General features: G+C 37.0%; 1 protein-coding gene across 4 annotated transcripts in view; it reads right to left on the bottom strand.

Moving 5' to 3' along the window:
• Nucleotides 1–12,571, bottom strand: part of LOC114355557 (Calcium channel protein beta subunit) — a 29,450-nt gene extending 16,879 nt beyond the window's left edge. For 2 of the 4 annotated variants that reach the window (XR_003656115.1, XM_028308472.1), the window contains exons 1-4: nt 12,402–12,570; nt 4,970–5,086; nt 4,132–4,251; nt 2,958–3,174 (exon numbers count right to left, since the gene is read on the bottom strand). Coding sequence is in view for 3 of the 4 variants with exons in the window: in XM_028308472.1 (XP_028164273.1) it covers nt 2,958–3,174; nt 4,132–4,251; nt 4,970–5,086; nt 12,402–12,449 (502 nt within the window). In the remaining variant the exon portion in view is untranslated. Of the gene's footprint in view, nt 1–2,957; nt 3,175–4,131; nt 4,252–4,969; nt 5,087–12,401 lie in introns of all 4 variants that reach the window. The other 2 variants (XM_028308474.1, XM_028308473.1) reach the window with 2 other exon arrangements.
• Nucleotides 12,572–14,710: the final 2,139 nt, after the last annotated feature.

The following is a 14,710-nucleotide window of genomic DNA, read 5'->3' as shown; positions in this document are numbered from 1 at the left end:
CATAAGTTTGATCAAACCTTTTAGAATCACTTACTTATGTAGAAAAGCTCCTATTTTTCCAAGCTTTAAAATATTTTTTAGTTATTTAGTTAGTTATACAACAGGCAAGCATATTTTTGGATATCTTTGATTGTAGTTCTATTTCGGTTCAATAATAAAGGAATGTTTTCCTTGAGTAAAATTTTCTATCTATTATTAAGTATTTAAACTAGTATTAAGAGTACTTTTCCTCCAGGTGGCATTACAAAATTTCACCCTGTATGTAAACTTAATATTGCAAAGTTTGACCTAAGTAAATACTAACTTTAGTGGGAGCATAATTTTTCATGCAATAATATAAATAATATTACTCTAGTAAATGTATAACTATTTTTAAAATAGCACTTACAGTAATAGACATAAAGTTCCATTTGTCTTTAGATGTTCCTTGTTTCACTTATTCAAAATTTAATCTAATAATTTCTGTACAGACAAATGTAACTCTGGATTACATTTATAATTTATATAATATATACAATATCGATATATAGATAACACCATAAATAAATATTGATTACAATATATCACAGGACGAACACCGATAACTTATAAAAGAGTTACATATTTTGCAAAATTTCACTTACGTATTAACTGGATATTAACATGTAGGTAAACGTAATCGTGAAAGTTTGCAACAAGACAAAATAAAAAGAACGAAAGAAGATATTTCTGCTAAAAATTAAAATATCCTCATTCCATATTATAATTAAGTTTTTAATATGGCTAAACATAAGTAGGTATATTTGATTAGGATATATGCAATGGACAATGGAGATGGCAACAAGCAAGAATATTGTGTAACAGAATAGTCAAATCATTGAATTAAAGGAAGATAAGCGACTTTTTTTACCTAAGTAAAATTTTTATAACCAGAATAGCAGATTATAACGATCAACTATTCTGATATAACTTCAAAACGGAACATGGACCTTTTGTCGCATGTCTTGAGCTGGATAATCTGAGTTTTGACAATAACTTTCGTGTGCTCATCGTCCTTTATCTGTTGAAAATTTCAGCAAATAAATACTTGGTGAAAGTTGGTAGCATTCCTGGCCAATGTGGGCTTACCTCGCTCGCAGGCGGGCGCGTCTGAAAGTATGCAGGTGAGTGCGCCAGGACACCAAGTTGCACCAGCGAGCCGTGTGTATGAGATGGTAGTACAAAGCAGTTATACATTCCATACATATCAAGATTCGGATAATTTTGAAAGACGTTATTTTGGGGGTGGATATTAGATTAAACAGAATTTGGTAAAGTATATGAGGTACTCCTATTCATAAATTTAGAAATAGGGATGGAAATAAGGACGCTATTTGCGATTATCATTATTTACATAATAAAAAAGATTATTATAGCCAATTATAACATCGAATCACTGCTACCGACGAATCGCCTCATCTTTGTTTGTTAGTAAAATTATTATTATTGAAATTAAATAATGTTTCAAGTATAAGACAATCAGATTGAAACGGCAACAGAAAAGATTTGACGATTCGGTGGGTAGACACAAAACTGCGTTGTACGTTATGCACTACGCCAGACGAAAGGAGATCAGAACTGTTCAGTAGAAATCATGTTTCTGATTATTTCACAGGTAAAATACATACTTAATTTGCTTTTAGTATAGAAATACTAGGGTCATGGCAATCCGGAACCAACTTTAGGGGTTTTGTTATAAATTATGATAAGCTATTGAGAGATAATTTAATAATCATTTGAAACATAAACATAATAAATATTTAGCGTACGATAAATTGGTAAATATAAAAAACATTTTAAGTTAATGCATCCTAAACTTTATCAATACGATAAACCTATCAAGGGTTGCAGATGTTAAAAATATTGTATTTGTTAGTAAATCTCTAAAATTATATTATTTCCCTTTTTGTCTGGCGCATGATAAAAGCATTTGAAAGATGGTCACTAGACTGAATGTGCTACTTCTGTGCTATTTACTCTTTGTTGAAGTTTTATGCCAAGTACACATTTGGTACTTAACCTTAGACAAAAGGTAATAAAAAGTGCAGTGAGTGAAATTGTACATACTTCCACGCACATTTATGCATTTCGAAATGGACATTATTTTTTAAGACCATCTGCTTTCATTAGTATACAGTAGAAGAAGGCAACATTCCCTTAATAGTTAGAAAGGCCAAACATGTTAGTTGAGTTTTTGGGTATTATTTATCGTAATATAATTATAATAAGTACTTAGATATTAAATAAATAAAATATTATTCATAAATACACATGGTATTTGTAGAAACACTTATTTATTGTCGAAATTTTGAAGTTTGATTAATATTAAAATTTTAGGGTTAACATAAAGAAGAAAGAGTGAAACTTCATCAAATCGCAAGTAGCGTGCAGAAAAAGCACAATGCATTGCAGAAAAGATAAAAAATATATTTCACAAAGAGACATATACATATAATTTTTAACGTTATCCAAAATAAAATTATATTTTTTAGACTTCTTTGCAATGCATTCAGTCATGACATACTTCATTCGCAGCATGCGCTACCGACATAATATTGTGAGGACCAGAATGTTATCGTTCAAGTTTAACTAAGAAAAACTTCAGTGGAACATTTTTAAAGCTTTTAGCAGTACTGAAAGTGCCGCAAGCCTTTAAACGACTGTCATTAATTAAGGCATGACATTCATGACATTCTGGCAAGCGAAGGGTCGCGTGGTGGGTTCGATCAGCCAAACCAACCACTGCGCGTGCATAGGCCAATGACAGGACGCGCGATCTGCACGTGTTGGTTTGGCAATTCGATTCTCAAGTTATTAAAAATTTTCTTTGAAATGAAATGTAAAAAAAAAAGTTTTTATAAGTGACATAGCATTCTGGTCACCACTGACGGCAGCGCACTGCGTGCGAAGCGTGCGACCACCTTATGGCTGTGACGTACCGGGCGTGGGGGGGGTGCTACCTCGGCTGGACAGCGGCGGCGCGAGCGGCGCGGCGAGCGGCGCGGCGAGCGGCGCGGCGGACGCGGGCCGCGTGTATCGCCCGCGCGCTTGTAAGCCGGCTCGCACCGCTTCAAGCTTCACCGGGGACGGGATGAAGCCGATGTCGCAGCCCTCTTTCACGAGACGCCCGATCCACCAGTTGTTGTCGTACTTCTCCTGGAGTTGAGAGTTGTTGGTACAGACAGTTGTTAGAGCTCAGATTATAGCTAAACCATTATTATTACTTATATTTTTTATACTTATATTATTGATTATAGTCATCATCATTTCAGCCACAGGCAGTGGCGTAACTATTTAACTATACCATCCGAGGCCAGAGGAAAATTCTTTTTTTTTCTTTGCATGGGGTCCTTGGTGTATCTAAGGTTATTTTTCAGGGGGGCCCGGTACCCCTCCGATCAGGGGCCCGTGGCATTTTGCCAGCCCTGCACCCTAGTTACGCTCTGGCCAAAGGACGTTCACTGCTGAACATAGGCCTCCCCTAATGATTTCCATAATGACCGGCTGCTAAACTTAGTATTTATTTTGTTGCAAATTCATACATAATACAATACATTAGCCTCTTTCACAAGACGCCTGATCCACCAGTTGTTGTCGTACTTCTCCTGGAGTTGAGAGAGGTGTTGGTACAGACAGTTGCTAGAGCAGTTTTTTTTAAGCTCAGGCTATAGCTAACCCTAGTCATCATCATCATTTCAGCCACATGAGACGGCCGAATCCTGAACTACTAGTTGTTCTCGTACTTCCCCTGGAGTTGTACCTAGCAGTTCATTATACAGTCGTCAGGATATCAGATCAGACTATAAGTCCGTTTACAGACATCTGCCCGCGGCTGATTAGACTTAAAGCACTCTTAGATAGATATAGCTATATTTATTGTTAAAATTTAGAGTAAGTCACTATTCTCATTAGGCCAATCATCTATCAATCTCCACTGCAGGAAAATCATCTCAAAAATCCATACTGATTAATTTAAGAGTAATAAGAAGATTTAATTTAGCTGTGTAAGAGATTTCACGGAAACCACTGCGCTATTCGCACCACAGCTTAATAAACTACCGCGCTATTCGCACTAGTTACCATAGAATAAACAACCGACAGAACTTCCATTACCTTGATGTGCAGGAAGTCGCGCACCTCGAAGGAGATGGCGCTGCCGTGCACGGGCGAGTCGTCGTCGACCGTGCCATCGTACGACACGTTCGTGCGAACCGCGAACGCGACCGGCTTCGACTGGAACGGAGAAGGGAAGAACAGGCATAAAAATATAGGTTTAACAAGATTAATCAAAATTTAATTGTGAATCAGTGAAAGATGAATGCTTGGTTATTTCCGTCATATTTCATTATAACAATGGAACCATCAATATTAAACCACTCTGTTATGACGGTTACAGTGCTTAGAACGCATTATAGCTTCATTGCCACGCGTCGTGATCGTTTTCATAAGCGATCACAACACACTGGATCTTTTACAACATTACAACTCGTTTTGAGCTGAACGTTTTTGGTCTTTACAAGTAATGCAGATTGCAGGACAAGAGATAAGTAAGTTAAGTTTTTTTAGTTTAGTTGGCATAGCTGACGCAGTTTTCCATAGTAGTGTGTAAACTTGTATGGGAAACTGCCTCAACTATACGAACTAAGCTAAACAAAGTTTAGCTTAGCTCTTGGTCTTATACACAGAATAGCGTAGAAGGCCATTAGATGGACTGACGATCTGTTGAAGGTCGCGAGAGGTGTCTGGATGCGGGCAGCCCAGGACCGGTCGTTGACTTGTGGAAATCCTTGGGGGAGGCCTTTGTCCTGCAGTGGACGTCATTCGGCTGAAATGAGGGTAGAAGGTTATCCATCCATCAAAAAATATAGTGATCTAGAATTATTTCGAGGTCTCATTATTTGTATTTGTATTGCTGTTGCTTTTCCTAATAAAATAAATTAAAAAAAAATACCCGGGCCTTGTCGAGCTGTGAGAGTGCCTGCGCTTCCTTCTCGCGGCGCAGCGCCTCCTTGTCTTCGTCCAGCGACAGTTCCGACGATGGCTGGGAGTAGTTTGAATCTGCTGAGCCCTGGAACATAAAGAATCCACGTCAAATTCCATAGGAACAGATGATGACGCCCATACGATGCCCGTGGTCCTACTACGTATTTCTAAGTACTGGAAATATCGCGGGTAATTTAGTTTTTGGTGGTAGAGTCAGCGTCAAACAGTTCGTGACACCCAAAGTAGCTAAAATGTTCGCAACAAGTCTTTGTTAAAATTGGAATTAGGTTGTGTTGTCAACTTTTTGGCCACTTTGACTGTCACGAACTATTTGACGCTGACTTTACAACTAATCATACAAAATCACAAACCCATATTGATAATTTTGGTATAACCACTGCAAATATTTTTTTCAGTGGTTATATTATAAGTAGTATTGAGCAGTAGGGCCACGAGTATCGCACGATGACGCCATTTTGCATTCTAGCGGGTTCTAGCAAGCAACAGTTGCCTTTACCTCTACCATAATAGGATTTAGGATATAGCATTAATACTAAGTATAAATATTACCTACTAAATCGAGCAGCGGGGTTCTGACTCCTGTTTCTCGAAAAGTAGAACTCTACGAAGTTGCAAATGACCGTTTATTAGACTAGCTAAAATGCAGTTTTAAAAGAGTAATATTTCCATTAACCCTTAAGCTAAATATTATATGATGTTCGGAGTCGGTTAGCCATAAAAGTTCTGCGTTTGGTTTCTTTACAGTTTGTTATACGGATAAGTAGGTAAAAGATAACTTATAGTTTTCATAGCAAGAATGGATGCGATTTACTCGTATTATTTTTCGAATCAAGGCTTTGGCTTGCATCCCAGTCCCACGGGGCTGGAGGCTTATTAAAATCGAAGATGACCTACTTCCAGTCCAGCAGGCAATGCCAAGGAATGGCAGAGGTAGTGAGGCAGTGAGGTAAACAACGAACACGTGCCGACGTGCGCGCGCAGCGCCGCAACGCTCTGCAGCATGCAGCTACCCTACATTGGTGTGAGTTTCTTTACTCTGATATTAAGGTCACTTGTACTAAACAATTCAATAGCAAAAGGCACAACGCACAACACAACGATATAGTCATCCTATGCAAGGTCTTCCATTTACCATCATCTCTACTAAATGTAAAGCTGATGTTTTAAAGTCTTTTCGAGTGGTGAATATATCTTTTTATTTTATTAAAATATCTTCAGATTTAACACTAAGAACAAGTTTTAATAACATTGTAGCAATTCTGTGTGTTGAATATTATGTACAAACAGAAATTATTAACTTAGTGTTAATTGCAAACATTTGTTTACAATTTATTACAACAGTCTTCAGCACATCAACCTGCCATCAAATGCTCACTTCCCTTTTGAAATTTGAAGTTTAGCCGCTTGGTAATACGGTTTAAAATCAGTTGAATAAGTTTATTTCAGTTGGACAAGCTTGCGTTCAAAGGATTGCGTGACGGTAGTAGTAAAATTAGTATTTAAAGCAAAGTATAAGCGTCATGCGAGGAGCTCTGTCACAGTGATAACGGTACAATAACACTTAACGGTGAACATTTAATGTTTTCACTTAAACGAGCTGAAGGTATACTTATTTTTTTACATAACCTAGACCTCATGACTATGTACTAGTAGGTACATACCTTTCTTTAAATTTTAACAGTTCACATTTAATGAAATTAGGTTTTATACTCCAACGATTAGGTTTTTGCTATATTCAATTCTAATCCAAACCCATCCTTCAACTATAGCCACGACAGCCGAACGGTGAAGGGGTCGGAGTGGCCGACTCGAGATCCGAGGAACGCGGGTTCGAATCCCACCGTCGCTCGACTATTGGTAGTGAGCCCACTTGTAACACGAGGGGCTAATGAGACTATTAGTAATTTGGGCAATACAAATTGCTAATTTTTTTTTTAAAGATTGTCAAATTCGGAATCCCATCTGTTTTCGATCAAATATCCATAATTTTCAATGAATTTACACTTTAATACTGTTTAAATAGCCGTGTTTTTACATTTTATAGCAATTTAATGTAAAACATCGAAACCCGTAGATACTTTGACGAAAGACAGTTGATGGACGGATTTGGATTAGGACTGATTACCTAATTGCCGGATTCCTATTCGGCGCTAGGTGAATAACCCACAAAATCGCATTANTCTCATTGCCCGGGTGAGAGCTTTTACACGAGTTATAGAGACCTCATTAAGTCAGTAACTAGCTTCCTAATTAATGCAAAACAGTATTGTTGTGTTCCGGCAGTTAGAGCTAAGATAGCCAGTCCCTCTGTGGTTGAGGATTTCGGGTGAAGCTCGCTTCTACCTTCGGCCTGATCGTCACTTACCATCAGGTGAGATACAGGCCAAGAGCTTCCTCGTTGTGGATAAAAAAATACTCTCATACCTACTTATTTACTTATACAACAAATTCTTTAATCTCTGGTTTAGGATCTTCCGTTCGAGTCATCTCACTTATTAAATATGAGAAGTACGTGTAATGGCTGAATGAAATGGGGCGACGCTATTCATTGCCAATATACGGGCATGCATTATTATTGTGACGTAAGGCGTGACGTCATAGCAATTAATGGCTCTTATAATTTTTCATTACAATAATTAGAAATATGCAAGTTTCCAAAGTTATTTACTCGTATATTATTATTGCCATTATCAACAATATCTAAAAATAACCTCATTTCTAAATTACTAACTTTATTTTTGTATCTAATAGGTAATTAACTCTTAAGTATTAAAGTTAGTGTTGTTACTACGTTAAACAGCTATAATATCTACTTTGTGGTCATCATACTAGACGATGAACTATTGTCAATTTTATAAAAGCTCATATTCTTGAACAACGCTAAAAACTCTAGATTCACAAGTAGGTACTAGATGTAATCTTAGCTTGGAGTCCATCCGTGAGTCAAGATTCAGAGTGCCGTTCTGTAATACGGGTCTATACATTTTCGTGCAGGAGCGAGCATTTTTACTGCACACGCATAAAAAACGTGCAGGAGCAAGCGTTTTTACTTTGTTTCACAGGTATAAAACAATTTTAATATAGCAACAGAAAGTGCTTACCAAGGGCTTGTAGTTTGTCATTGGTCGGCGCAGGCGAGGGGTGCCGACTGCATGCAACGCGACACACAATCAGATACATGCCTGGGTCTAGGCCCGTGTCAAACTCTGTCACACAAACTGTCACTAAAGCGCACAACATGACATGCGTGACTAAGGAACAGTAATATTATCACTTCTTAAATATTCGAAAGAAATGGTAGGTAACTGTTGTCAAATGAAAATTGCATAAACACCGTTTTTACATTAGGCAATTTCGTAAAAATATTAATTGCATCGAAACATTATATCTCCGAAACAGAAATAGACTTGATTTAGGAAAATGCTGCAAGATATTGCTGAAAATATGAACTATCATATTTTTAGGTAACTTAAACTATGAATAATATATTCATGGACGTGGAAAAACGAATTACATAAGTTACTAAAAGAAAGAAAATATTTTTATTGTTAGTTACATGCTCTAATAGTTTGTGTGATAGGGTTTCAGGCCGATCTCAATTATAATGAAGCGATCGTGACACTTACTTCATTTCAGATCTTCTTCTTTTCAATCAAACTTTAATGATTACGACTAAATTAATAGTAGGTATTGAATTACACTCAAGCTCAGGTTTAAAATCGAGATCGGCATATTATTACGGGCCTAGAACTGGATGCATGGTACTAAATGCACCTAGACAGACAAAGGTTACAACATCATGCACATTCGTTGGAAAAAATATAAACGACAAATTAATAATAACGTTTGTTTTTATTTAAGAATTACCCATACTGAACATTTGAGCAATGTTCAAATTTTGATATGAATGAAAAACAATTTAAATTTTTAACTTACCCATACTGAACATTTGAGCAATGTTCAAGAAAATTTTGACATGAAAGAAAAATAATTTAAATTTTTACCTAATACTTCAAACTTTAGTTTCATTATTGAAGTTTCATTTTCACTTTGACTTCATTAAACTTTTTCAATTTATTCTACTTGTAACTTGAACATTGCTCAATAGCACTGGGCATAAATTATAATATTCCACATCCAATTCACAAAAAAATTGTAAGTCAGATTAAAATTGCCTAGTTAAACTTCAATTTATTTTTAAATAATCATCAAAAAGTGAACTAAAATATGAATATGATGTCCAGACTACCGCTACCAATCATTATTTCTAGCAATAACTAATTCTAGGCACTAAAACTAAATACCATTAGCTCTAAAGCTCACCTCAGCCTCTGCTTCCAAAATTATAAGTGCACCAAAAATTTAACTTTAGTTCAGGAGACATTTTGAAAAAAAAATAAAAAGACAGTTGTTTTTTTTTTTCATGTAAAGGAATCCACGAACATACAGCTTTAGTTATTTGGCGAAGGAATGCGCGGCCATACAGCCTTAGATCAAGAGGTCCGATTGAGACTGGGGTTCAGGCACCAAGGTTTAGGCGGCAGAGCGGCGGGTCGAAGCCGTGACGTCATTCCCCGCCCTCGCCCCGCGCTTGACGCCTCTGCTTTTGGGGCAATGCCAGCAGACTTGGGCACTTTTTATTGCCGTTCGGGGTAGCTCGAGTTATTCGGGTCAGGCCTAATACGTTTTCGATGTAAAGCTTTTTTTGCTAATCATTTTGCGGTGTTGTTTCGGACGCGGACCCGAATAGGTTTTGCTGCAATGTTAAAATATTTAAGCCGGGATGGTATTTCGGAGTTTCCTCGGAATAACAACATCCTGAAATCAAGTAGGTATGTAGGTATCTGTTTTCAATAATACGCTGAGTTTGGGGTTTTCACGATTTTGGTTTGGTTTTGGATTTGGTCTGGTTTAGTGCTTAAAACCAGTATAAACTAGGTATCATATATCCTGCAAAGGTACTTTCTATCGGATGAATGAGTTGAGCCAGCCGTTGGATGGCTGGCCTGGTAGCCTAACAGAGGTCGCGGGGTCGATTCCCCTAACTATACAATTATTTATGTGCAAGAACGTTCATTTGAGTTAGTCTACACGTTTCATGTGTATTTTAAAATACTGTTTACAATGCGAGCTAAAATGATGTCTGGAACAGTATATTAAACGTAAAAGTAAGTTTTCTTAGATCTTTTATGGGATAAATATTCGTAAATCTGTCGGGGATCAATCTCAACGCATTCTGGAGTCGTGACTGGCGAGTGCTCCGTGGACTCGGATCTAAGCCCGCTGTATCGACGTTTCGAACTATTTTCGATCGTTCCATTTCAAGCGATTTGGTCTATAAGTGCGCCGTAAAACTATAAACGCAATGCCTGTACACAGTATAGAAGAAACAGTAGTAATTTAAGATCCAATCTGATTTTAATAAAATTTATTTGTGTCACAATTAATGCTTTAAAACTTATAAGAATACCGTTGGACACTTCACAGCGCCATCTAATCTAAAACTGAGGTCCGCAACCTTCACGATAGAAGCCTGGTTTTTAATCAATGTTCTTCTTAAACTTAAAAATTAAATCGACATTCATTTACTTTTAAGAAGAAGAAGAAATTAAAAGAGGTTCCTGGGTCATATAATTCAAATAAAAGTAAATAGGTGTAATCAAAGTTCAGATACAGAAAGATTTACGATACCTATGCTACACAGAGCAAACGAATTAAAGTCTCTAAAATCATGTGGTTTTTAGAAAGGTTCATTCTTAGAAAGAGGCACAAAATGTGAATCAAGTGAAAGATCTTTCAACTCTACTTACACTTAAAAAATCCTAAATGTCTTATGAAATTAATATGCTCATATGTAATGGCTGCACATTTTCCTAGAGTTAAAAGTAAACTACTGTCTGTTTGCACTGTGTCAAACATACGATTCCCGAGAATTATTCACATCTGGAATTTTAAACTTTTGATTCACGTACGAAATGGCTCGTGCTCGGCGTAATAAAATAAAAATCCGTTTTCGCGTGGGTTTTATTTAACTTTCTTTCTCGAACAATATACATTAAAGTTAAATTAAGAAAATACTCAATAACTACTAGGTATCTACCTACTTCCTGTTAACTTTTCACTGAAAGTTTAAACATGGAAAAATCTCTTATAAAAGATGAGCTCATCCATCTGTCATGCTCATCAATAAACGACATGCCTGCTCAGATGGAAAGCAGTTTCCACAGTTTTCACTATCTTCAAGAAACCGATAATTTTTTCTTTAGATTTTATAGAATTTTGTAACACACCTTGTGTTACAACGCAACGAACATTATCCTGCTTTAATTAAATCACAATAAATCAATAATGGCGACGTAAGTGAGCCCAAGTATCAGTAGAATATGGTTCTTTCAAAATAAGATACGACTCAATCCTACTATCCTACTAATATTATAAATGCGAAAGTTTGGATGTCTGGATGTTTGTTACTCTTTCACTCAATAAGTACTGAACGGTTTTTGTTGAAACTTTACAGTATTATTGTTTGTAACCCAGATTAACATATAGGCTATATAATTTATGCCGATCTGTGACACAAAATTTCACGCGGGTGAAGCCGCGGGCAAAAGCTAGTATGCGTATAAAACTACCAAACAATTAATTTTGTGGTCAAATAGCCAAAAACCACCTTATCTACACACTATATTGACAGCAAGAAGGATTTAAAAGGTAAAACACGCGCCTTAAAAAAAAATATTAACTTTCCTCAGCTTCACCTAACTAAAATTAGGGTCCATAATGAAAAAGCAAGAAAAATCATGAAAGATAACCATTTCGACTTTGCGGTTAGTACCTACTGTGACAGCGGGCTATGTTAGGTCTATAGGCGAGCTGAAACAGGTGTTTGTTGTGACAAGTTTCAAGTGTTTCAAGTGTTTGTACGAGCACTTTTAAAATTTACTTTCATTGTCTCACCTCAGCTCAAATGTGGATTCATCTTCTACAATTGCAAGGAATATCGGTATATTCCACAAAAACAAATCAGTAAAACATGAAACATATGGCGGCTTGCAGATTTGCGTCGCAAGCAATCCGTTCTCATTTAGGTACTCTTATTTACCTCTTTATTTTTAGGCAAGTATGTAGGTGTACTAAATAACGTACTGATTACTAGGTTTTGGGTGAGATTGCTGGCTTATTTGTCAATATTGAAATAAAAAAACCTTTACTTTGCACGGTGATTTCACCGTGTAAAATGCTACGCAATAACATCGCATACCTGCACCATCGATTTGTTTATCAACAGAAAATAATTTTAAACAGATAAAGCTCACTTAAACCGCACTTTTACGATCACACGTCACACACCAAAACAAAAACACGTCATGCGCGCGCACCTGCGTGAACAACTTATTGTATCCATGCCCTTGGTTGTACCCCATCATGTTTCGGCATGGCTGCAGGTGTGGGCCGGTGGCCACGAGCGGGATCGCGTCGGGGTCGGCCGTGGTGGCGGCGCATGGGACGCGCGGCGCGGACGGACGCGGCGCTGGCACTCCCGCCACGCGCCATTAGGCTTGGGTAAAAAATATCGATATATCAAAATATCGATATTTTTTCAGAAAAATATCGATATAAATCAGCGATATTTTTTCCCGTGATATACCGATTTTCGATATTTATTTTCAGATATCAAAATCGATATATTTTTAAAGCTCTGCTGTCTGCTCATGCGTCACAACATGTATTCGACCAATCCGATTTCGATTTAGAAAAAGAGTAGGTATGTAGTAGGCTGTTTTTTTTAATAATTAAACTGATGTTAAAACAGCCAGATGTGTGTTTGCTTCAAAATTTCGAATATTTTGTCATTTTTTATAAAAAATTGCAAATTGCGCAAAAAATATCGATATATCGAAATATCGATATTTCTTGGGTGATATATATCGATATATTTGAGAAATATCGATACGATAAATATCGATACGATAAATATCGATATTTTTTTTCCATTTGCCCATCCCTACGCGCCATGAATGAATGCGCGCGCAGCGTAGCGATTGCTCGCATCTGGGTCAGTGATAAGCGAGGATGCGACAGGACAGCGATAGCGTCACTCACCACTCACCACACTCAAAGTCGAAACTTTGGCGAGTCAGCGCGTTATTGACAGCCAAATTTGGGCAAAACTTATATTATTTTTCAGTTGATTGATTGGTTATTCCAATTATTAATATTACAATCCCAATTGAAACTTTTCAGAAAATATCAATACCTAATATAGTTTTCTAATTCAACAAAGTACCTAGTATTAGGTTGGGAACTCCCAATACGAAGCCGTGAGCTATTTTTGGCAATGCGTGATTTATATGCACGGTACATTCACGTTATTACGGTTCGGGTACACGTATTCGAGTCTCGGCTTGGTTGGATGTTTCTATTGATATGAAAATACAGTTTCTAAGAAAGCCGTGAATTAGATTTTTAGTAAAGTTATTAATCAAATATATGTAGGTAGATTATGACGAATACAACAAACTTATTTCCCCATCGAATTCTAGGTTTTATGATCTAAAATATACCTAAGATCTTGAAAGATTACAAACATAAGTATAAAATAATTATACAGAGATGGGACAGTACCAATCAAAATAATTAAATTTGAATCACAATAACATTCAGTGTTTTTTAAAACAAAATATAATATCTCTTTATCTACTACAAAAACTGTTATTGATCTATAGCGTCCTAGTTGTTTACTTTCAGGAAGAGCTTACATGGAAAACTGATTACATGACAGTAGTACTGAATTCAGCAGCATTCATTTACATGAACGCAGCGTGGGACGTCCACCTACAAGGTGGACCGACAACATCGTAAAGGTAGCAGGGAAGCGCTGGACGCAGGCCGCTACCAATCGATCAACGTGGAAAGCATTGGGGGAGGCCTATGTTCAGAAGTGGACGTCCTATGGCTGAAATGATGATGATGATGATGATGAGTACTGAATTCACGTTCCGGGCGCATTTTGATGCAACGTCGGCCACGGACACATGCTTCACGCATAAACCCAATAAGCAAGATTATTGGATGTTTCAAATGTACTTATTGAAAAGCAAATCCATTCGCGGAAATGGAAATATGAAAATGGAAATTGTTAAAGTAGTGTGCGCGGAGTTTTACTCTATTGAATTTGATTTTGACGTGGAAATAAAAATTTCTCGCCGCGTAAGCCTAGGCGCATACCACCGATTTTCAGTCGACGGTAGTTGGGCCCGATTCTAATTTGTATGAAGAATCAATCGGAGTAATGTGTGCACGTCCATATATGCCCATATTGATTAGTCAATCGATTAGAAAGGTATTCGGGCAGTTGCCCGAGTAAACTATCGGCCGATAAAAAATCGGTGGTCTGCATCTAGGCTAAACATTATTAACGCGTGAACATTAAAATAAACATTGCTGTAATTTGTAGTATTTAGCCTAGGCGCAGAGCACCAACTTTTAGTTGGACGACACTTGGGTCGGGCTTTAATCAGTATGGAGATGTAAGAAAGTGCGCACACTACATCGATTTGTTATCGGCTGATTCTTCATGTAAATTAGAATCGGCCAACTAAAAATCGGTGGTCTGCGCCGTCTTAGGGGTAGATGCTCCTTAAAATATACAAATTGTCATTACTTACGAAATATACTTTAAAAATAT

Source organism: Ostrinia furnacalis, unplaced genomic scaffold, assembly GCF_004193835.3.
Source record: "Ostrinia furnacalis isolate ACB-3 unplaced genomic scaffold, ASM419383v2 OfSCF2419, whole genome shotgun sequence".
NCBI lineage: Eukaryota > Metazoa > Arthropoda > Insecta > Lepidoptera > Crambidae > Ostrinia > Ostrinia furnacalis.
The sequence above is the reverse complement of the archived record's forward strand: the minus strand, read 5'-3'. Positions and strand labels throughout refer to the sequence as shown.